Source organism: Erinaceus europaeus, chromosome 21 (assembly GCF_950295315.1).
Source record: "Erinaceus europaeus chromosome 21, mEriEur2.1, whole genome shotgun sequence".
In the NCBI taxonomy this organism is placed as follows: Eukaryota; Metazoa; Chordata; class Mammalia; order Eulipotyphla; family Erinaceidae; genus Erinaceus; species Erinaceus europaeus.
The window spans coordinates 36,838,825-36,860,989 of record NC_080182.1 but is presented as its reverse complement, the minus strand read 5'-3'; the positions used below and the strand labels follow the sequence as shown (position 1 = coordinate 36,860,989).

The window sequence follows — 22,165 nt, the reverse complement described above, 5'->3', positions numbered from 1 at the left end:
GATCCGTGCACCCCTGGGTCCCATCCAGGGTTCCTGGTCTGCTAGGTCAGGAGGAGGTCGCAAGATGACTCTGCATTTCTGGCAAACTCCCGGAGGAAGCAGATGCTGCTGGTTCAGGGGTCAGACCCTTGAACTGCTCACATAAACCAACACGTTCTGCCCCTAGAGGCAACTGAGGCTGCAGAAGGAGCAAGTGGCTGAGCCTGAAAAGCCCTTTGAGGAGGCAGGGCTGGCCCAGTCCGCTGATGAGCGCGGCTGAGGTGTGGGGTGGCCTCCTGGAATGCCCCTTCTCACCCAGTCAGATCTCTGCTCACCCTAGGGGCCCCAGACAGCCTCCCAGTCCAGGGCCCGCAGCCTTTCTTCTGCTGACCTTGGCAGCCCATCCACTGGGGCCCATTGCCATCTGATGTGTTTGCATGTGAGTGTGCTGGGCAGTGAACCCCAAGCAGGAGGCTGATGTTAGTCCACCCCACCGACTTGGCTCTCACACTGCCTGGCCTGCCTGGCCTGGCCGCTGGGCTCAGTCACCTCCCCCAGCACGGCTCTCTCACACCGACTGAACTGCCTGGCCCCTCTATTTGGGAGGAGTCTGACAAATGTCTGTGGTGTTCTGAAGCTTAACAATGAGAAAACAGTCTGACGGGGGGGGGGGGGGGGGGGGGGAGCGTCCACAGGGACAAGAGCCTGTGCTTCTTGTCCCAGTGAGGAACCCAGAGTGAGGACTTGGGCCTGCTGCAGAGGAAGTGAGCCCATAGCCGGCTTCTCTCCCTGTGGGAACAAGACCGAGAATTTCTTTTTTCTTTTTCTTATCTTTCTTGAATGGAGACATCCAGAAATTGAGAGGGAAGGGGTGATAGAGAGGGAGAGAGACAGAGACACCTGCAGCCCTGCTTCACCACTCACAAAGCTTTCCTCCTGCAGGTGGAGATGGGGGCTTGAACCTGGGTCCTCAACCAGGTGTACCACTGTACCACCACCCGGCCCCAAGACTTGAGATTTTCAGTTGAAGGGCATACACAGATCTTCTCCAGCTTCCTAGATTTGAAAGAAATCACAGTGGCCTTCATTTACCTCTTTGTATTTTTAATATATTTATTTATTTTTCCCTTTTGTTGCCCTTGTTTTTTTATTGTTGTTGTGGTTACTATTGTTGTTGTTATTGATGTCGTTGTTGGATAAGACAGAGAAAAATGGAGAGAGGAGGGGAAGACGGAGAGGGAGAGACAAAGACAGACACCTGCAGACCTGCTTCACCGCCTGTGAAGCGACTCCCCTGCAGGTGGAGAGCCAGGGGCTTGAACTGGGATCCTTATGCCGGTCCTTTCGCTTTCTGCCATGTGCGCTTAACCCACTGTGCTGGTGCCAGACTCCCATTTGCCCCTTTATGGTAGGACATGAAACGCAGAGGAAACTGTTGGGGGAGGGAGGCAGCTCTTGATGTGATGTGAGTGCAGTGGGTGTGGAGGATGGTGGTGCACTTGGTGTGTTCATGTGGGGTGTGTACTGGGCAGTGTGTGTGCTTGTGGCTGTGGGGGATGTATGCTGTGTGGTGTTCTGTGTGTTAATGTGTGTGGAGTAAGTGAATAGTGTGTGTGTGTTTAGTGTTCATCTGTGTGGTGATGGGTAAGGGTGTGTGTGTACTATGCATGTAGTACGAATAGGATTGTGATCCATATGTACTGTGTCGTGTGTGTGCACGTAGTGTGTGATGGGAGTGTGTTGCATGTGGTGTGTGCAGTACACGTGTGTTTGACATGTGCTGTGTGTGTGCTTATATGTGTGGCCTGTGTGTCTGGTGTATTGTGACATGTGTGTGGCCTGTGTGCAACATACGTGACATGTGTGGCCTGTGTGTGGCCTGTGTGTGACATACGTGACGTGTGTGGCCTGTGTGTCTGTGTGGCAGTATGTTGGTGCAGTGGCTGCGCTGAGTGACTCCACCTCTTCCCAGTGTCATTTAAGTCCCTACCACGTGCTCCAGAGTCACCAGGGTCCATGACCAGGGTCACTGTGTATCTTCAGTGCGACACTCACGGGAGGCTGCTTGTCCAGAACAGGGTGCAAGGAAGTCAGCAGGAGTGGCGCAGGCACGGCCGAGGTCCAGGCTGAAATCCCCTTTGGGGGGGATCTGGCTTCGTTCTCTCAGCATCCAGGAGCTGCAGCCCCTGCCCCTTGCTCCTCTGCTGCCAACAGCCCCCCTCCGTCGCCCCGCCATCTCACCCTGGCCTTTCTTCTCCCCCAGGGCGTGGAGGTGCAAACAGACTACGTCCCTCTACTCAACTCGCTGGCGGCCTACGGCTGGCAACTCACCTGCGTGCTGCCCACTCCGGTCATCAAGACCACCAGGTAACCATCACAGTCACCGCCATCGCCATCGCCACTGCCATTAGAAACGGCCTCTACGCTCAGCACTGTCCTTCCGGTCCAGGATGTCTCTAAGCCTGTGACAAGCCTGTGAGGCTGCCTGGTGCCATAAAATCTTCTGGGAAGTGATAAGGCCAAGACTTCAACTTCTGGGACCGACCCCCCCCCCCCCCCCCCCCCCCCGCAGTCGTCCCACACCGGCTCCAGCATGAGAGGCCTTGGTCAGTGGATACCACCCACCATGTCAGAGATGAGCCGGCTGTGTATAAAACCCATCGAATCCTCAAAACAGCCTTCGAGGTGGAATTAATTTCACAGTGAGAGAGGAAACACAGAGCATGGTTCCACCTTTTATGATGTTATTTGTTTTGGTAGAGTGTGTGCGCTGCTGGCGACTGAACGCAGGGCCTCCTCTATACAGGCTGGTGTTCTACTACTGAGCTGCTTCCCTGACCTTCACATAAAGGGGATTAAAAAAAAAAAGGGGGGAGTCCGGCAGTGGTGCAGCAGGTTAAGGGCACATGGCGCAAAGCGCAAGGACGGGAGGAAGGATCCCGGTTCGAGCCCCCGGCTCCCCACCTGCAGGGGAGTCGCTTCATAAGCGGTGAAGCAGGTCTGCAGGTGTCCGCCTTTCTCTCCCTCTCTGTCTCCCCCTCCTCTCTTCATTTCTCTGTGTCCTATCCAACAACTAGAACATCAATAACCACAACAATGTTAAAGAACAAGGGCAACAAAAGGGAAAATAATTAATTAATTAATTAATTAATTAATTGGGAGTCGAGTGGTAGCGCAGCAGTCTAAGCGCACATGGTGCAAAGCGCAAGAACTGGCATAAGGATCCCAGTTCAAGCCCCCAGCTCCCCACTTGCAGGGGAGTCACTTCACAGGTAGTGAAGCAGGTCTGCAGGTGTCTGTCTTTCTCTCCCCCTCTCTGTCTTCCCTCCTCTCTCCATTTCTCTCTGTCCTATCCAACAACAACAACAATAACCACAACAATGTTAAATAACAAGGGCAACAAAAGGGAAAATAAATAATAAATAAATAAATAAATAAATAAAATTGGGAGTCGAGTGGTAGTGCAGCAGGTTAAGCGCACATGGTGCAAAGCGCAAGAACTGGCATAAGGATCCCAGTTCAAGCCCCCAGCTCCCCACTTGCAGGGGAGTCACTTCACAGATGGTGAAGCAGGTCTGCAGGTGTCTGTCTTTCTCTCCCCCTCTCTGTCTTCCCTTACCCTCTCGATTTCTCTCTGTCCTATCCCAACAACAATGGTATCGATGACAACAATAATAACAACAACAATGATAAACAATAAGGGCAACAAAAGGGAAAAAATAGCCTCCAGGAGCAGTGGATTTGTAGTGCAAACACTGAGCCCAAGCAATAACACTGGAGGCAAAAAAAAAAAAATCTTTTTTAATTTTTAAAAATGTATTACTGGATAGAGATAGAAATTGAGAGGGGAGAGGGAGATATAGAGGGAAAGAAACAGACACCTGCAGCCCTGCTTCACCACTCGTGAAGCTTTCCTCCTGCAGGTGGGGACCAGGGGCTTGAACCTGGGTCTTTGTGCGCTGTGATGTGTGTGCTTAACCAGGTACGCTGCTGCCTGGCCCCTCTATTGGCAAGAATTCTGTGTGTACCAGGTGATGCATCTGAGGGGAATGAACTTTGATCTGTCAGCTGTTGAGTGTTTGCTTTGGACAAGACAGGCAGCTTCTGTGAATCTGTTTCCCCGTCTGTAAGTGGAAGAAAGCCTGCCCTGTCCTCGGCTCCACAGGACCAGAGTCACAGTGAAACTTCTGTGAAGGTGAAAAGCCAGCTGACTATCCACTTGGCCCAAGGGTGTGGCCAGCTCCCAGGTAGTGGAGGCTGCTCACACCTGCTCGCTTGACTGGCTGTTCCCGCAGAGTGCACACAGGCAGCCGGGTCTGAGTCGAAACTCAGCCCGCATTTTGCACCTGCTCCTTGAGAGCGTGTCTGTCCGATTCCTTGGAGTCTTGGCTGTGGGGAGGTGTAGCTGCACCAGTATGTATGTGACCATCAGACAGACCGGCTCTGGAACGAGAGAAAATACTGATCCTCTCCCTCTCAGACTCCACCTAGTGGAACACACTGGCTCAGCAAACAGGGCATCTGGAGACTAGATGGAAGGAGATAGGAAGAAGATGGGGCCCAGCGCATGTTGGGGGCATCCTCAGAGGCAGCTGTGCGGGGCTTTGTCTTGCCCAGAGAAAGGACCGCACGCTCTGTCAGTGTGCTCGAAAGGTGAACAATCCCCGCCCACTTTGTGCACCTCAGCTGCTGCCCTGTGCCCGCCCCGCACCCCCTCTCTGCCTGTGGGGCAGTACAGGCCATGCTGCACAGGGGAGCGAATCAGGACCCCACTTCCTGCCCACCCCCGGACACCAGGCTCCTCTGCGGCCTCATTAGCTCAGATGGATTGGAAAGGGGAGGCCCCCCACCCCTGGAGAGGCATTGAAGAATCCAATTTGTCATCCTTTGGCTGAGCTGTTGGTTTGTTATTTCCCATCAAGGGAAGGGAGGTTTGCAGTTAGTGAGCTGACTTTGCAGGGCCGCCCACAAGGCTTCCCAAGAGGCCTCTGGGAAGGCTCCTGGGCTGGCCCTGCAAACCAGGGTGAGTGGCCCAGGGCTGCCTCAGGTCACCAGGACTCACCCTCGGCCTCTGTGTGTTGCAGGGAGGGCAATGTATCCACCAAGCAGATTGTCTTTCTTCAGAGACCCTGCCTACCTCAGAAGATGAAGAAAAAGGACTCAAAGGTGAGTGGCCTTCCTCCTGTGGAAAGCAGGGCTTTTTGTCTCAGGGCACTGTCTGCACCAAGGCTTTCTGTGGCGCTTAGGTGGGCAGCCTGCTTCAACTTCCATGGGTTCGAAGCGCCTAGGACACCTGCATCTCTTGGCAGAGTGAATCTGGCCTGAGTCGGGGACCAGATGAGGCCTCCGGAGGGCCTTGTCGCCAGGCTCCCGTGGTTCCCACCAGAAAGAGGAGTGAGGTACCCCTGACAGACTCCATTAGGAATGAAGTCGGCTGAAGCCTGAGCAGAGGAGCGGGAGGGTTTGAGCTGGGGCCCAGCTTCTCTGCAGCCTCGTCTCATTCCAAGCCAGCTGGAGGCCTGGCCTGCTTGCTAGGTCTCTCAGGACGTGAGAGTTCGGTGGTCTTGACAGAGTGGCCTCTCCAGAGCCCCTTGAGTGATGGAGGCTATTGGAGACAGAGGCCAGGCTGCCCTAGGGGTCACCAAGGGCCTTTGCTCCCACTCTGGACCTTATGTGAACAGGGCCCATGGATACACAGACGTGGTGGCCATTCTCAGAATTTCTCCTGTTCCCTAAAAGAGGATTTGAATGCTTCATCCTCACTGAGCAGCTGGTGGGTTCTTGTCTTGGGGTGGGAGGTCACCAGCTACTCAGGAAGAAGTCAGCAAATAGAGGGACTCTGCCAAAGCTGGAGTCAGGTGACACCTTCTGTGACCAGGGCCATGGTGATGGGCAGAACCCACCAGACTTGCTCCTCTCCTCCCACCTGGCACTGTCACCGTGTTCCCACTCTCGGTTCTTCCTTTGGACACGGAGCTTGGACAGGAGCACCAAGCAAGCGAACAGATTGGAGCAGCTCCTCACCAGCCAATAAATGGGGGCGGGGGTTGCACTCATGGGAAGAATGCCAAGGAAATGGTGCCTTGAAGCCAGATGGGGCGGTGGGCAGAGGAAGGCCTGTCTCCAAGCTCTGAGACGCTAATGTGACAGGTGACAGCATCAAGCACTGGAAGGCAGCTACCCAATCCACCATTAGCCACTAGGAGCAGTCAGCCTCCGGCTGGGAGATGAATTGGCCCGGATCACTGTCAGTTCTAGCGTAGTGACACCCCAGTCTCAGACACCGGCCGGGGTGGCCCTGGCATTGTGCCCCCTGCTTCACTTGCAGCTTGGTTGCTGGGTCCAAAACCTCTCCCCAGAGCTGCTCAAAATCTAGAGCATGTCCTTAAGGCCAGACGGTTTGCTGCTCAGCGCGTGGGTGACACAGAGCTCAGAGCCTGGCCGGGGCAGGGTATGATCACAGGGCCTCCCACACCACACGCTCAGTACTGGTGAGCCACCTTCCCTGCCCAAGGTATTCACATGTTACCTAGAGAGACGCAGAGACAGAGACAAAGAGACTGTATAGCCCTGTTCCGTTGCCCATGGAGCTTCCCCCTGGCACTGTCTGGTGTTCTTCTTCTTCTAGCGTTTGCCCTTCTTCTGTAGCCAGTCAACAGCATCAGGTTGAGCCTTATGTAAAGTTTTGAAACCTCCTTTGAATCTGGAGAGGTGGCAGTCGTTGACTATGTGGGTCATAGTCTGTCTGTAGCCGCAGGGGCAGTTCGGGTCGTCTCTGGCTCCCCAGCGATGGAACATAGCGGCGCACCGGCCATGGCCTGTTCGATAGCGATTGAGGAGGGCCCGATCATAACGTGCTAGGTCAAAGCCGGGTTGACGCTTGCAGGGGTCTGTGATGAGGTGTTTGTTCTTTACCTCAGCTGACTGCCAACTCTGTTTCCAAGAGTCTGGAACAGAGAAGTTCAGTGTAGGCGTAGGGGACCAGATTGGGTGACGAGACGTCAAGCGTTGGACAGGGTGGGCGAAGATCTCCGCGTATATTGGCAGGTCCGGTCGAGCGTAGACGTGGGAAATGAACTTAGATGATGCCGCATCCCGACGAATATCTGGCGGGGCGATGTTGCTAAGAACTGGCAGCCATGGAACCGGGGTGGAACGGATGGTTCCAGAAATTATCCTCATGGAGGAATATAATTTGGAATCGACCAAGTGGACATGGGGGCTACGGAACCATACTGGGGCACAGTATTCTGCAGTGGAATAGCATAATGCCAGAGATGATGATCGCAGTGTGGAAGCGCTCGCGCCCCATGAGGAGCTGGCCAGTCTTGCAATGATGTTATTCCTCGCGCCCACCTTTGCTGCAGTTTTTATGAGATGTTCGTGAAATGACAGGGTGCGATCGAGAGTAACGCCAAGATAGACTGGCTGGGCTTCATGCCGGATTCTCGTATCGCCGAGCTGCACATTAAGCTCACGCGAGGCCGAGGCATGGTGTAGATGGAAAACAGATGATACCGTTTTAGCAGTGCTAGGAATTAGTCGCCATTTTTTACAGTAATCAGATATCAGAGGCATGTCTTTCGTGAGTGTTTCCTCGAGGATGTCGAACTTGGATGCCTGAGTTGCACAGCAGATGTCATCGGCGTAGATGAACTTCCTTGAAGAAGTTTCTGGGAGGTCATTGATGTAAATATTAAATAGCGTAGGAGCCAGAACAGAGCCCTGGGGGAGGCCACTTGAGACAAGTCTCCATCTGCTAGACTTGTCACCCAGATGTACCCGGAATCTTCTGTTTTGGAGAAGAAACGATATAGTGTTGGCCACCCATGGAGGCAGGCATCTTGAGATCTTGACTAGGAGACCACGGTGCCAGACCGTGTCATAGGTTGCTGTGAGATCAACAAAGACAGCACCCATCTTTAAATTCTTCTGGAATCCAGTTTCAATGTAAGTTGAGAGGGCCAGGGCTTGTTCGCAGGTAGATCTTCCTGGGCGGAAACCAGCTTGGGCGGGTGATAGGGATTTCTCTGTAAGAGGAGAAATACGTGACAGAAGCAGCCTCTCAAGGAGTTTTGTGCTTGGTGAGATGTGTGTTCTACCAGGTATCTCTCCCCCCCCCCCACTCCTCCTCCTGCCTTCTCACAGTGACTCAACAGGAGACGCACTGCCATCAACACTGTACTTGGTCTTCTGTTTACAAGAAAATCGGCTCATAAGTGGACCCGGGTAGTTCAAACCAGTGCTGTTTCAGGGTCTGTCATAATTGCTGTTGAATACCATGACTGTGCCCAGCTTAAAGGGGTGGGGGTGGAAACAGGTGTGAAGATAGAAGGTAGGAGACAGGCTGGGTGGTGGTGCACATGATTTAATTTAATTTTTTTATATTTATTTATTTTCCCTTTTGTTGCCCTTGGTGTTTTTTTATTATTGTTGTAATTATTGTTGTTATTGATGTCGTCGATAGGACAGCGAAATGGAGAGAGGAGGGGAAGACAGAAAGGGGGCAGAGAAAGACAGACACCTGCAGACCTGCTTCACCGCCTGGGAAGCGACTCCCCTGCAGGTGGGGAGCCGGGGGCTTGAACAGGGATCCTTACGCCGGTCCCTGCGCTTTGCGCCACCTGTGATTAACCCACTGCGCTACAGCCTGACTCCCAGTATGTTATATAACAAGGTAGTGTCTCTCCTCTCTCGGTCTCTCTTTCTGACCTCTTTCAAAGAAACAGAGAACCAAAAAATGAATTGGGAAGATGCTTACGGGGTTATCAGATGCGCACCAGCCCTGGGGTCAGTCCCTGGCACTGCACTAAAGGGGGGTGGGGGGCTGGCGGAGTTGCACCTGGTTTAGAGCAGATGTTACTGTGCGCAGGGACCCAGGTTTAAGCACCTGGACCCTCCTGGGGGGGGGGGGCTTCACATTTGGTGATGCAGTCTGCCTCTCTCTACCTCTATCCCCCTTCTCTCTCAGTTTCTCTCTGACTTACCCAATAAAAGAGGGGGGGAGAGAGAAAGGAAGAAAGAGAGAAAGGAAGGAAGAAAAACAGAGAGAGAGAGGGAGTTGGGCGCTAGTGTAGCGGGTTAAGTGCAGGTGGCGCAAAGCGCAAGGAGCAGCGTTAGGATACTGGTTCGAGGCGGTGAAGCAGGTCTGCAGGTGTCTGTCTTTCTTTCCCCTCTCTGTCTTCCCCTCCTCTCTCCATTTCTCTCTGTCCTATCCAACAACAGTGACATCAATAACTACAACAATAAAAACAACAAAGGCAACAAAAGGGAATAAATATTTTTGAAAAAGTTTTTAGAAAAAAAGAGAGAAAGAAAAAGGAAGAAAGTGGTAATATGAGAGTGACGTGGCATGGTGGGCAGACCAGCTGCCAGCTGCAGGGGGCGCTGTGCACAGCAGCTGAAGTGTACCTGGCCCCACAGGTGTGCCCCTCACTGGGGACTGAACCACCTACAGATGGGGGGGGGGGGTTGCGACTTGAGATGAGCAGCATGTCTGAGGACAGACACTGGTGTCAGAACTGGGATCTGAACTAAGTCATAGTCACATACAAAAGCCTGGATGTTTCAGTCTTGTGGGCCTCCCAGCCAAGGCAGCCTCACCCCTGTTTTTGTTTCTTTGGTTTTTCTTGATGCCTGTTGGAGCGCTATCTATATAGACTGGTTTAACCAGCTTTTTTCTTAGGGAAAAGAAAAGCAAAATATACTGGCTCTACTTGGGAGCAGTGACTTTGCTTTCTTTAAGTTTGATTTTATTTGCAAGATTATCCTGCCTTCAATTGGGTTGTCTCCCTGGCTGCTGGTTATTCTTAAAACATATTTACTTTATTTATTTTAGATAAAGACAGAGAACTTGAGGGGGAAGGGAGAGTTAGAGAGAGAGAGATGAATACCAGCAGCCCTGCTTGCGAAGCTTTCCCCCTGTAGGTGGGACTGGGATCTTGAACCCAGGTCCTTGTGTACAGTAATGTATCCTTCTATTGGATGCACCCACACACCACACCCCCATTAATCTTCTAGGGTTTGTAATCTGTGCTGGCAGCGGCAGCTGCATGTACCCAGGCAACGGCTCTGAACCCAGAGGGCCAGCATTCGAGGCAGCTGCAGTGACACTGGGGTCCCAGGTCAGCGTCCAGTTGGGTTTGAGATGCAGGCTGACACCTGGGCTGGAGTCGGCGCCATTGGGTCAGACAGAGTCCAGTGTTGGGAAGCCAGGCTCTGGGACAGAAGACACTCAAACCAATGCCACAGGGAGTCTGAGGTGCTGCCGTCTGAGAGGAAACCCCCAAAAAAGAGGCAGCAGGGAAAACCCACTCAGTATCCTAAGGGAACCAGCGTGGGGGGGAGTTGTCTCGAGGAGGCGTGAGGTAGTGAACAGGCCACACCTCCATATTCACTTCCCTTGTCTCCTTTAATGGAATAGTCACATCTTTGGGACGCATTTCATCCAAACATGTTTCAGCCACAACTCCCAAGACGGGTTAAATTTCAGAACTCTGCATGTGGAGGAAAGCGTCTCATTTGACACAGCTGTCTGCTGCCAGAACCTCTGTGAAGGGAGCAGGTACTTTTGAATTTACATAGCACCTCTTGGCTTTTCCTGGCACCGTGCTCAGGGTTTATTCACAACGTGGCAAAACCTTCATAGACGGGCCCCCACTGTGGCTGTAGCTACAAGGCCCCATCTCCAGCTGTCAGCACTGCAGGACCCCCCCCCCCCCCCCGCACACACACACACACACACACCCTCTGTTTTTCTCTGAGTCACAGAGTGGTGAAGGTTTAAGTCTGTATTTGCTGAAAGCAGTGTGGTCCAAGTGAGGTGCAAAGAAATGACCATGGCAGGAAGCTCAGACAAACTCCTTGCATCTCTAGGGTATTACGGATGGACAAGTCACTGATTTCTGTTGTATTGATTATATGTCCTGCTACCCCCACTGACTCCATTGATTGTTTCTAGTAGGTGTGTGTGTGTGTGTGTGTGTGTGTGTGTGTGTGTGTGTGTGTGTTAGGGCTCTCTAGGTATATTAACATGCCATCTGCAAAAAGTGAGAGCTTAACCTCTCCCTTGCCCATCTGGATTCCCTCAGCAGCGCTCTCCTGCTTGAGTGTTGGCAAGGACTCCAGGACTGTATTGAATAGCATCACCATCCGGGAGAGTGGACATCCTCGTCTGCTTCTGGCTTCTAAGGGGAAAGCTTTTGGTCTTTCTCCAGTGCATGTGATGTTAGCTGTGGCTTTATTGTACTGACACATGTTTCTTCCTTTCCCAGTTTCCTGAGGGTGATTATCCTAAATGGAAGCTGAATCTTGTAAATGTTTTTTAGCATCTGCCGATGTGACCACGTGGTTTTTCTGTCTTTCCATTCTCAGGGGGCAGTATGCTAATTGACGTGCACGTGTTGACCATCGCTGCATCAATGGAATGAATCCCACTTGGTCCTGGTGGATTATTCTCTCTCCATGCTGTTGGATTTGATTTGCTAAGATTTTTGTTGAGGGTCTAGGCATCAGTATTCATCAGGGTGTCTATAGTCTCCTTGTTTATTGGAGGGATTAACAGTTTACAGTAAATACAGTTGTTGGTGCATGTGTAAAATTCCTCAGTTTTCCGCAAAACACTCTCACCCCCAGCCCAGGTCCTCCTCCACCATCAGCACCAGGCCTGAAAGCCCCCACCCCACCCACACACCAGAGTCCTTAACTTTGGTGCAAAACATCAAGCCCACTCCAAGTTCAGCTTTGTGTTTCCCTTTCCGTTCTAATTTCTTAACTTCTGTCTGTGAGTGAGGTCATCCCATCTTCATCCTTCTCTTTCTGGCTTATTTCACTTCACATGATTCCTTCCAGCTCCATCCAAGATGAGGGGAAGAAGATTCTTCCTTCTTCCCTGTCAGACCATTCTTGCAGTCAGGGTTCTGCTTCTGGTGTTTGTCTGCCCAGGTCTTCACATAGATCAAGATCGAGATCTCTCTCTGTGTGTGTCTCTCTCTCTCTCCCTCTCTCTCTCCCTCCCCTTCTCCCTCTGCCTCTCCCTCTCCCTCTGCCTCTGCCTCCCCCTCTCCCTCTCCCTCTGCCTCTGCCTCCCCCTCTCCCTCTGCCTCCCCCTCCCCCTCCGCCTCCCCCTCCCCCTCCCTCTCCCAAGCACTAGGGAAAGATTCAAGAGCCTCCCACCTGTGTAATACTGCTGAGTGACTTCCTGAGCCCAATATTTCAGTCATTTTTCAGGGGGTGGGGTGGGGAGGCAGAAAAAGGAGAGACGCCACTATCAACAAGAAGCAATAGTCTGAGGAGGGAGACACAGCATCTTTTAAAATTGTATTTATTGGATAAAGACAGAAATTGAGATGGGAGGGGGAGATTAAGAGGGAAGGAGAGCTAGCGGAGCTTCCCCCTGCAGGTGAGGAGCAGAGGCTTGAACCCAGGTCCCTGCACACTGTATTGTGTGCACTCAACCAGGTACACCACTGCCTGGCTCTGAGATACCACTGTCAGTGAAGCCTACTCCTAGTGACATTCATGCTGTACCCATGTCATCCTGGGGCTCGAACCCAGGACCTTGTGCATGGTAGGGCATGCACTGTGCCAGGTAAGGGCTGGGTTTCTTGTTCTTGGTGCATTCCTCAACTGGACCTGGTTCATCGGGAGATTTCGTAACCACCATCTTCCCAGGAGCACCTGTGCGATTCCCCCACCCACCTACCTCTGTTACTGTGGAGCCAAGCCATGCACCCACAGCAGACTGGCCTCCCTCAAGGTGGAGACTCTCCTGGGGGTTCGGACCTTCAGAAGAAATTTTGCACAGGAAGATCTGAGAACTCCCTTAGATTTGCTTGTGGTGGGTGGGAGGAGTAGGCTGTTGGCCTTGCAGAGTTGTTGGCGCACAGAAAAAAAAATTCCTCTTTTATAAACACAGCCAAATATATCTGAGTTCTCCCAGTTCCTCCTCCTCCTTCTTGTTCTTCTCCTTCCCCTTCCCCTTCCCCTTCCCCTTCTCCTTCTCCTCCTTCTCCTTCTCCTTCTCCTTCTCCTTCTCCTTCTCCTTCTCCTTCTCCTTCTGCTTCTCCTTCCCCTTCCCCTTCCCCTTCCCCTTCTCCTTCTCCTTCTCCTTCTCCTTCTCCTTCTCCTTCTCCTTCTCCTTCTCCTTCTCCTTCTCCTTCTCCTTCTCCTTCTGCTTCTGCTTCCCCTTCCCCTTCCCCTTCCCCTTCCCCTTCCCCTTCTCCTTCTCCTTCTCCTTCTCCTTCTCCTTCTCCTTCTTCTTCTCCTTCTTCTCTCTCTCTCTCTCTCTCTCTCTCTCTCCATATTTTAGTGATTTAATATTGATTTACAAAATTATGAGACACAGGGAGTGTAACTCCACACCTTCCCCATCACCCGAGTCCTGTGTCCCCATTCTGCCCACTGGAAACTGCAGTCGTTCTCACAAGGTCACAGATAGGAGCTGGCTCTTACTCATTTATACATATATCTGCCCATTTTCTCCTATGGCCCTGCCTTCCCTTCCATTCTAAGTCACACTTACACCTATTGTTACTTCTGAATGTCCTTCCTTTTCCTCCTTTGCTCTCCGGGTCTTGATGGAGTTGGAGTTCAGAGCCCTCTGGTCAACTGCCCCTAACATTTCCCCACCTCTGGGAGTTCTTTTGAGGATGCTGAAGGTGGGAGCTCTGGCTTCTGTAACTGCTTCTCCGCAGGACATGGATGTTGGAAGGTGGACCCACACCCCCAGCCTGTGTCTGTCTTTCCCTAGTGGGGCAGGGCTCTGGAGAGGTGGGGTTCCAGGACTTATTGGTGAGGTTGTCTGCCCAGGGAGGTCAGGATGGAACATAGTATCCGCTGCAACTTGGCCCAGCCTTCTCTGTAATACTCTTCATGCTTCCACCTCCAGCTCATTTTCCAGATTTATTCCAGACACACAGCTCCCCAAACTGGCTTCCTCCGGAGTGACTCAGCCTACTCAGCAGGGCCCAGAACTTCCCCCTCCTGTTTCCTTCCTTAATTAATTTCTCTTCCTGGAGATCAGCTGGAAATGGTGTGTGTGCTGCGCCCAGGCCTTCTCGCTACACCACCTGCTCTGCTTTGCTTCTGAAACGACAGGGCTGCTTCGCCTGGGTGTGCAGTGAGGTCAGAACAGCCGGGGCGGCCATCCTGCCGCCCGTCCATCCATTCACGGATCCCACAAAGAGTCTGTGAGCACCTCTCCTGGCCCAGGCTCAGTGCTCTGCCCCGGGGCCACAGGGACTCTGAAATGGAAAGCAGCCCTGCAGTGGCAGTGACAAGCACGGTCAGCATGCCCTGTGCCAGGCACTGTGCTGGCCCAACTGCAGGGATGGTCATATCACTGATGCCCAGCAACAGCCCTAAGGGAGAGCTGGGTAGACTATAGCACCCGGCCAAATCTAAGCTACCACCTGTTTTTGTCGATTGGGTTTTATTGGGAAACAGCCACACTCATTTGCCCAGGTGCTAATGGCTACTTGGGGGCTGCAGCAGTCAAATGGGGTGATGGCAACTGAGACCTTTGGTCTTCAAGGGAAGGGAGGAAGGAAGGGAAGGAGGGAGGGAGGAAGGGAGGGAAGGAAGAAGGAAGGGAGGGGGGGAGGAAGGAAGGAAGCGAGGCAGGGGGAGTCTGGTGGGAGTGCAGTGGGTTAAGCGCACATGGCACAAAGCGTAAGGATCCCGGTTCAAGCCCCCGGCTCCCCACCTGCAGGGGGTCGTTTCACAGGCGGTGAAGCAGGTTTGCAGGTGTCTTGTCTTTCTCTCCCCCTCTCTGTCTTCCACTCCTCTCGATTTCTCTCCTATCCAACAACAACAATATCAATTCTTCTTCTAGCGTTTGCCCTTCTTCCGTAGCCAGTCAACAGTGTCAGGTTGAGCCTGATGTAAAGGTTCGAGACCTTTGGATCTGGAGAGGTGGCAGTCGTTGACTATGTGGGACATAGTCTGTCTGTAGCCGCAGGGGCAGTTCGGGTCGTCTCTGGCTCCCCAGCGATGGAACATAGCAGCGCACCGGCCATGGCCTGTTCGATAGCGATTGAGGAGGGCCCAATCATAACGTGCTAGGTCAAAGCCGGGTTGACGCTTGCAGGGGTCTGTGATGAGGTGTTTGTTCTTGACCTCAGCTGACTGCCAGCTCTGTTTCCAAGAGTCTGGAACAGAGAAGTTCAGTGTAGGCGTAGGAGACCAGATTGGGTGATGAGACGTCAAGGGTTGGACAGGGTGGGTGAAGATATCCGTGTATATTGGCAGGTCCGGTCGAGCGTAGACGTGGGAAATGAACTTAGATGATGCCACATCCCGACGAATATCTGGCGGGGCGATGTTGCTAAGAACTGGCAGCCATGGAACCGGGGTGGAACGGATGGTTCCAGAAATTATCCTCATGGAGGAATACAATTTGGAATCGACCAAGTGGACATGGGGGCTACGGAACCATACTGGGGCACAGTATTCTGCAGTGGAATAGCATAATGCCAGAGATGATGATCGTAGTGTGGAAGCGCTCGCGCCCCATGAGGAGCTGGCCAGTCTTGCAATGATGTGATTCCTCGCACCCACCTTTGCTGCAGTTTTTATGAGATGTTCGTGAAATGACAGAGTGCGATCGAGAGTAACGCCAAGATAGACTGGCTGGGCTTCATGCCGGATTCTCGTACCGCCAAGCTGCACATTAAGCTCACTCGAGGCCGAGGCATGGTGTAGATGGAAAACAGATGATACCGTTTTTGCAGTGCTAGGGATTAGTCGCCATTTTTTACAGTAATCAGATATCAGAGACATGTCTTTCGTGAGTGTTTCCTCGAGGATGTTGAACTTGGATGCCTGAGTTGCACAGCAGATGTCATCGGCGTAGATGAACTTCCTTGAAGAAGTTTCTGGGAGGTCATTGATGTAAATATTAAATAGCGTAGGAGCCAGAACAGAGCCCTGGGGGAGGCCACTTGAGACAAGTCTCCATCTGCTAGACTTGTCACCCAGATGCACCCGGAATCTTCTGTTTTGGAGAAGAAACGATATAGTGTTGGCCACCCATGGAGGCAGGCATCTTGAGATCTTGACTAGGAGACCACGGTGCCAGACCGTGTCATAGGCTGCTGTGAGATCAACAAAGACAGCACCCGTCTTTAAATTCTTCTGGAATCCATTTTCAATGTAATATCAATATATCAATAATAACTACAATATCAATAATAACTACATATCAATAACTACAATATCAATAAAACAACAAGGGCAACAAAAGGGAATAAATAAATAAATATTTGAAAAAAAAAGCTTATCCAAAGGTTCATTTTATTATTTTGTGTGAAATGTTGAGAGTTGCCAGAGCACTGTTCTGGCCTGTGGGGTGCTGGAGATGGAAGTGGGGGCTTCATGTCCACATGGCATGGCCTACTCATGGAGCTGGTTCTCCCTGACACTGAAATGCATATGGACAGACTTTTACAGCTCATCCAGTAGAGTGCACGCCTTGCCAGGAGTGATGTCCCAGGTTTGAACCCTGTGCCACATGGGAACACCATAAGGGCACTGGGGAAGCTCTTCAGATGGTACTGTGTTATCCCCCCTTGAAATAACATGAATGAACCAATTGGCCAGGGATGGGTAGAAGAGTGTGTGTGTGTGTGTGTGTCCCTGGTGCCACACAGACACAGTACTGACCTCAACTTTACAGAAAGTTAAGTTAACATGTTTGTGTTAAAATAGGGTTAACTGTCCCCATCACACAGCTGAGCAAACAGGCCAAGCGGGCACTTGTGTTGTGAGGTGGTTGACTGACGCTCTGTGGAGGCGCTCTTCCCCCCAGCTCCCACAAGCCTTGCTCCCGCCCAAGCCCATTACTGACCATGACCTCGTCCTCCCTGTGGACATCCAGCCCCACGGGGCAGCTCCAGGATACAGGCTGGGCGGTAGAAGTGGCTGCTGAGGTAGATTCTAGTGGAGCGTCCACTGGGCGGGGGACTTGGGAAACCCTTGTGGGGAAAGGAGGGAACGGAAGTGGTCAGAGTGGGCACTTCGGACCAGCTTCCTTGCAGCTCCGGAGTGGGTGGTGGCCTCTCAGAGTTGTCCTAAGCTGGGACAAGGACGAGAGGCTGCCAGGACTGCCTTGGTTGCCCAGGAAGGGAGCGCGGCCGGCCGTCAGAGAGGTGGCGGTTCTCTGTTCTCGCAACGGGGCCGGCAGCTGTGCCCACCAAGCCAGACGAGGTCAGATCTGAGTGCCAGCCCACTGCCTGGTGGTCTACACCTGCCCAGGGTAACTGGTGCTCAGTGTCAGGGAAGGGCAGGCCAGGTCTCTCTCACCCCGCTTTGTCACATGTCGGGATGCGAGGGCCACCTTTTTCCAGGTCTTTGGTTGGAGACCAATCAAAGGAAACCCCCTTCTGTGTCCGGAGTGCCCTGAAACATACATCTAAGAAAAAAGCCCTGGGGAGGATGGGTGCTGGTCTGCTTCTAATTCTGCTTCTAAGACCCCTTCTGTTGCACTGCTTAATGCTGTGGTCTATTTACATAAGGACTGTTTTACCTGAGACCCGCCCTGCCTACAGGGCACTGGTTTAATCCCACTGGTTCGCACTCTCTTTTCGCTCCGCCCCCTCTCTTAGTCACACCCTGTTTTCCACCGTTTAATCCCCATTGGTTCGCACTCTCTTTTCGCTCCGCCCCCTCTCCTAGTCACACCCTGTTTTCCACCGTTTAATCCCCATTGGTTCGCACTCTCTTTCCGCTCCGCCCCCTCTCCTAGTCACACCCTGTTTTCCACCGTTTAATCCCCATTGGTTTGCACTCTCTTTCCGCTCCGCCCTCCTACGTCACATCCTGTTTTCCACCCTACTATTTCCTTCTTGGCGAGTATAAATACAGATGCTCTTCTGATTACACACACATTGGATTGCCTTCCGGCTCCGCGAGTCCCAGAGTCTCTCTCCTGCGACGCTAGCCCGACACGAGTTCCTGATCCCTCTCCCACGCAGCAGCCTAGATTGGCTCCAGTCGAGTTCTCACCAACCCAGAGAGCACGTGCTCGGGAAGAAGCACCCTCAGCCTCTCCCGGCAGATGGGGAGGTAGCTCAGTGGTAGAGTACAGGACTTGCATACAGGAGGTCCCAGCATTGCATATGCCAGGGCTGAGTGTTTGCCCTCTCTCATAAAAATAAAATGTTTTAAATCTTTTTTTTTTTTTTGAGGTTGAAAGATAGCTCACCTGGTAGTGTGTGTTCCTCGCTGTGTACACAGTCCAGGCTTTGAGCCCTGGTGCCATATGAGAAAGCCACAGCACCTGGGGAAGCTTCAGGGCTGTATTGTGTCTCTGACTGCACCTGCCCCACCCACCCAAGTAAAATCAATAAAAAAAAGTTGTTTTGGGAGCCTTGAAATCAAGCATTGCAAGACCCTGACACCATACCCAAAAGCAAAAATTAAAAACAATAATAGCACTTCAAAATGCCCCCAGCAGGGACCTGGCAGTAGCACATAGCCTGGAGCACAAGGACCAGCGTCAGCATCCCGGTTCCAGCCCCTGACTCTCCACCTGCAATGTGTGTGTGTGTGTGGGGGGGGGGGGTCACAGGTGTCTGTCTCTCCCCCTCCTCTCTCAATTTCTCTCTGTCCTATCCAACAACAACAAGAGCAATAACAACAAGAAGGACAACAAAATGGGAAAAATGGCCTCGGGGAGAAGTGGATTCTGGTGCAGGCACTGAGAGGCAACAACAACAGCAACAACAGAAATGCCCCAGGGAAGGCAAGGAACAGGCTCCTGGTGGGTGTGGTGTCTGGGGCCGTGGTTCTAGCTGGGAGAGAGTCACTTCTTTCCAGGGCCTCTGGGACTTGTGGGTCTTGCTTTGAGGTGTGAATGCAGCAGAGGCTGGGTGCTCTGGGCCAGGATAGGTGCCACTCAGTCAGTGAGTGATCGACTCATTCATTCTTTCATTTCCACCTTCTCCCACTTCTAGTTCCAGTGGAGATTCTCCCGAGAAGACGCGCACAGCCGACAGATGCGGAAATCCAAAGGGAAACTGGGCCGCCGAGACAAACACCAGGCAGGAGAGAATGAGAAGAACCTAGAAGACCCATTTTCCAAGGGCGGGGATGTGGGGAACTGTGTGGATGGAGCCTTGGAGATGCGGGGCCAAGACGGAGAGGCCCCTGAGGAGAAGCCGGGTATGGGGGTCCAGGCTGTGCACAATGGCCCGGTGGGCTGTGCCGGACGCTTGGGTCCTGACCCAGGAGAGGAAGGCAGGGAAGGCTGCATGGAGGACGTGGCTGAACAGCCCATTGAAGCAGAGGACCACTGAGTTTGGGGGCTGACGGCCCTGAATCCTGGCAGGCAGGAGGGTGCTGGCAGCCAGATGGGGCTGGGCTGCCCTGGTGTCTGTGCTCCCCTTTGGCTTGGCTTGACCTTTCACCCGCACCCTTAAAGGGCCAGGTCCCTGGCTGCCGTTTCTGCTCCTCCATTTGCCCCCATGTCAGAGTCCAAAAGGCCTGCAGGCACCTTCTGGGCCTCAGGGCAGGAGATGCAGCCCAGAGGGAAGGGGGGGGCTGTAGCCCCCAGTGCTGGTGTCTGGCCCTCAGGGCCTGCAGGGAGCAAATCCCCAGGGCCTCCTTGGTTGCAAAGCAAGACCACTGCTGTCCACTCCCAGGCAGCCCACACCCCTTGCTGCTTGAGCAGGACCTGGGGGGACACCCCCCCTCCTGAGTCTTCTCAACTGCCCTTCTGCTTTGGAACCTCTCAGCCCTGCTGCTTGGGTGGAGGAAGCGAGTGGGGGTCTGGAGGTCCCCTCCTGGCCTTTCTCCCAGCGCTCCCCTAGACGCCGGAGACCTGAAAGTGACAAGGTAGTTAGTTCTGTGTGCTCACCTGCCCTTGCAGAATGTCCGAGAAAGTGTTATTAGTCTTCATGCCAAAAAAAAAAAGTTTTCAGATGTTTTGTGTTGTAGCCACAAAAGTTCTTTCTGCCATTTCAGGGTGGCCCTACTTGTGGGGGCCCATGTCGTGTGCCCTCCGCACCCCACTGGCCCCGTTGTCCCTGTGTCTGCTCTCGTGTGTTTATACTGTCAGAAAGTGTCGTTAAGGCTTTAAGTAGATGGTGGTGGCAAACCCTGGAGGGAGAGAGTCGATGGTCTTGATGGAAACAGCAACCTGTCTCTTTCTCGCTTAGTTACTTAAAGCAATAAATCACCTGTGAGTTTAGTGCCGTGCGTCTGATTTATTGCGTCACCAAGAAAAGTTGGAGCCTGGCATCAAAAGGACTCCACCTCCCACTGACTCTATGTGTCTCTAACTCCTGGGGGGAGGAGGAAGGAGAGGGTAGGAAGCGTCTGAACAGCAGGGCCAGGTGAGCAGACAGGTGCCTGCTTGGCATCTAAGTCAAACTTCGCACAGTGCCTGGATCGCCAGTGTGCAGGACGCCACTGCTCAGTGTCTTTCCCGAGCCGACTTCCTCGTTGGTTCGCCTTTAGAGAGAGGAGACGCTAGCCCTGCCCCGTCATCCATGGAGTTCCCCTTAGTGCCACCCATGGCCTCAAGCACCTCAGCTTGGACCCGCGGCCTCAGGGAGGCATGTGCTCTTACCAGGTGAGCTGACTTCCAGCCCCTCCTGTCACTCGGGGGAGATGGGAAGTGGGATTCAGAAGCCACCAGCTAGGTCGGCACGGTCACCGCAGTGACAGAGACATTCACTAAAGAAAAACCCCGCGTCAGTTTCTAAACAAGTTTCTCAGCTTTTTAAGTAAATTGTTTAATGAGGCAAAGCTTTTCCCTGTTGGTAAGCTTGTTCAAATCAAACACATCTGTAGCACATTTGCACAGAGCAGAACTGAAAGTCCTGGGACAGCCCCCTTGTGTGTTTTGCTCTTGGTTTTTGAGCAGACATCCCCCCACCTGACCCTCAAGAGCTTCCCCAAAGAGGCTGTGTTCAAATCGGAGACAACGCGGTGACGTTCCCTCAGCAGATGCCGCTCACGTATCCACACCGCAGTTGACTTAATGAAAGCGGCGTCTCTGCATGGTACATTGGGGCACGTACACTACCTGCAGTCACTGGTCCCAGGACAACTCTGCTCCCCGCTGAGTTGAAAGACACGGGGTGTGGCACAAAGAAGTCTGTCTGTTTAGTGGCTAGTCGTGGGGGTCAGTGCCATCACAGAGGACTTGCAGAGGCAGTCGGGTAGCAGAATAAAGGGCCCAAGTACCCTGCTCAGGCCCAGTGACACCCAGTGATGGGGTGGCCCAGGCATCAACAGCAGCCTTTTCTGAGGGAATGGAGAGGGTGCTTTTGGCGTGGGGGCCCTGCAGAGGAAACAGAGAAACTGCTGTTGGGGCCGGGGGACCACAGGGGAATGGAGGATTCTGCTGCTAGGAGTGGGCTGGGGATCTGGTAAATGTTCCCTCCAATCCTTGGCCTTTGCAGAGGGGAGAGAGAGGGAAAGAAAGATGTTCCTCTTGCAGCTGTGGTTGAATTCTGATTCGTTCACTTAAAAAAAAAAAAGTAAAATAAATAAATTTTAAGGGGGCCAGGCAGTAGTGCAGCAGGTTAAGTGCACATGGTGTTAAGCACAAGGACCAGCGTAAGGATCCCGGTTTGAGCCCCCGGCTCCCCACCTGCAGGGGGGTCGCTTCACAAGTGGTGAAGCAGGTCTGTAAGTGTCTGTCTATCTTTCCTTTTCCCCTCCTCTCTCCATTTCTCTCTGTCCTATCTGGCAACAATAACAACAAGGGCAACAGAATGGGAAAAAATGGCCTCCAGGAGCAGTGGATTTGTAGTGCAGGCACTGAGGCCCAGCAATAACCCTGGAGACAAAAAAAAAAAAAAAGTTTAAGAGATTGATTGATGAGAAAGGCAGAGAGACAGCATGAGAACTAGCGCACATCCCTCTGTGATATGGGGGGTGGGGTGGGGGGGGGATGAAATTTGGGACTTCATGCTTGAATGTCTCAACGTTTTATCCACTACACCACCATCCAGGGCTAAAATTTATTTTTTTGCCATTGCAAGGACTACACTCAGCTAACTTTTTCTGACAGAGGGAGAGAGGCTAAGATACCACCACATGGAGATTCTTCCAGTGCTGTGGGAGCTGGGCTCAAACATGGCGGAGCAGGTCCACTGTGGAAATGAACTATGTTGCCACCTCCAGTTCTGATTCTTTCACTAGAAATGCTTTCAACCTCTACTTCCCCTCTGGCAGT

The 22,165-nt window shown here is 52.7% G+C and overlaps 1 protein-coding gene across 2 annotated transcripts in view; it reads left to right on the top strand.

The window, feature by feature from the left end:
* Nucleotides 1-20,167, top strand: part of RFTN1 (raftlin, lipid raft linker 1) — a 273,063-nt gene extending 252,896 nt beyond the window's left edge. For both annotated transcript variants that reach the window (XM_016191112.2, XM_060180858.1), the window contains exons 8-10: nucleotides 2,243-2,346; nucleotides 5,064-5,145; nucleotides 18,933-20,167. In XM_016191112.2, the coding sequence (XP_016046598.1) occupies nucleotides 2,243-2,346; nucleotides 5,064-5,145; nucleotides 18,933-19,274 (528 nt within the window). In that variant the 3' untranslated portion in view covers nucleotides 19,275-20,167. The remainder of the gene's footprint in view (nucleotides 1-2,242; nucleotides 2,347-5,063; nucleotides 5,146-18,932) is intronic.
* The last annotated feature ends 1,998 nt before the right edge of the window (nucleotides 20,168-22,165 follow it).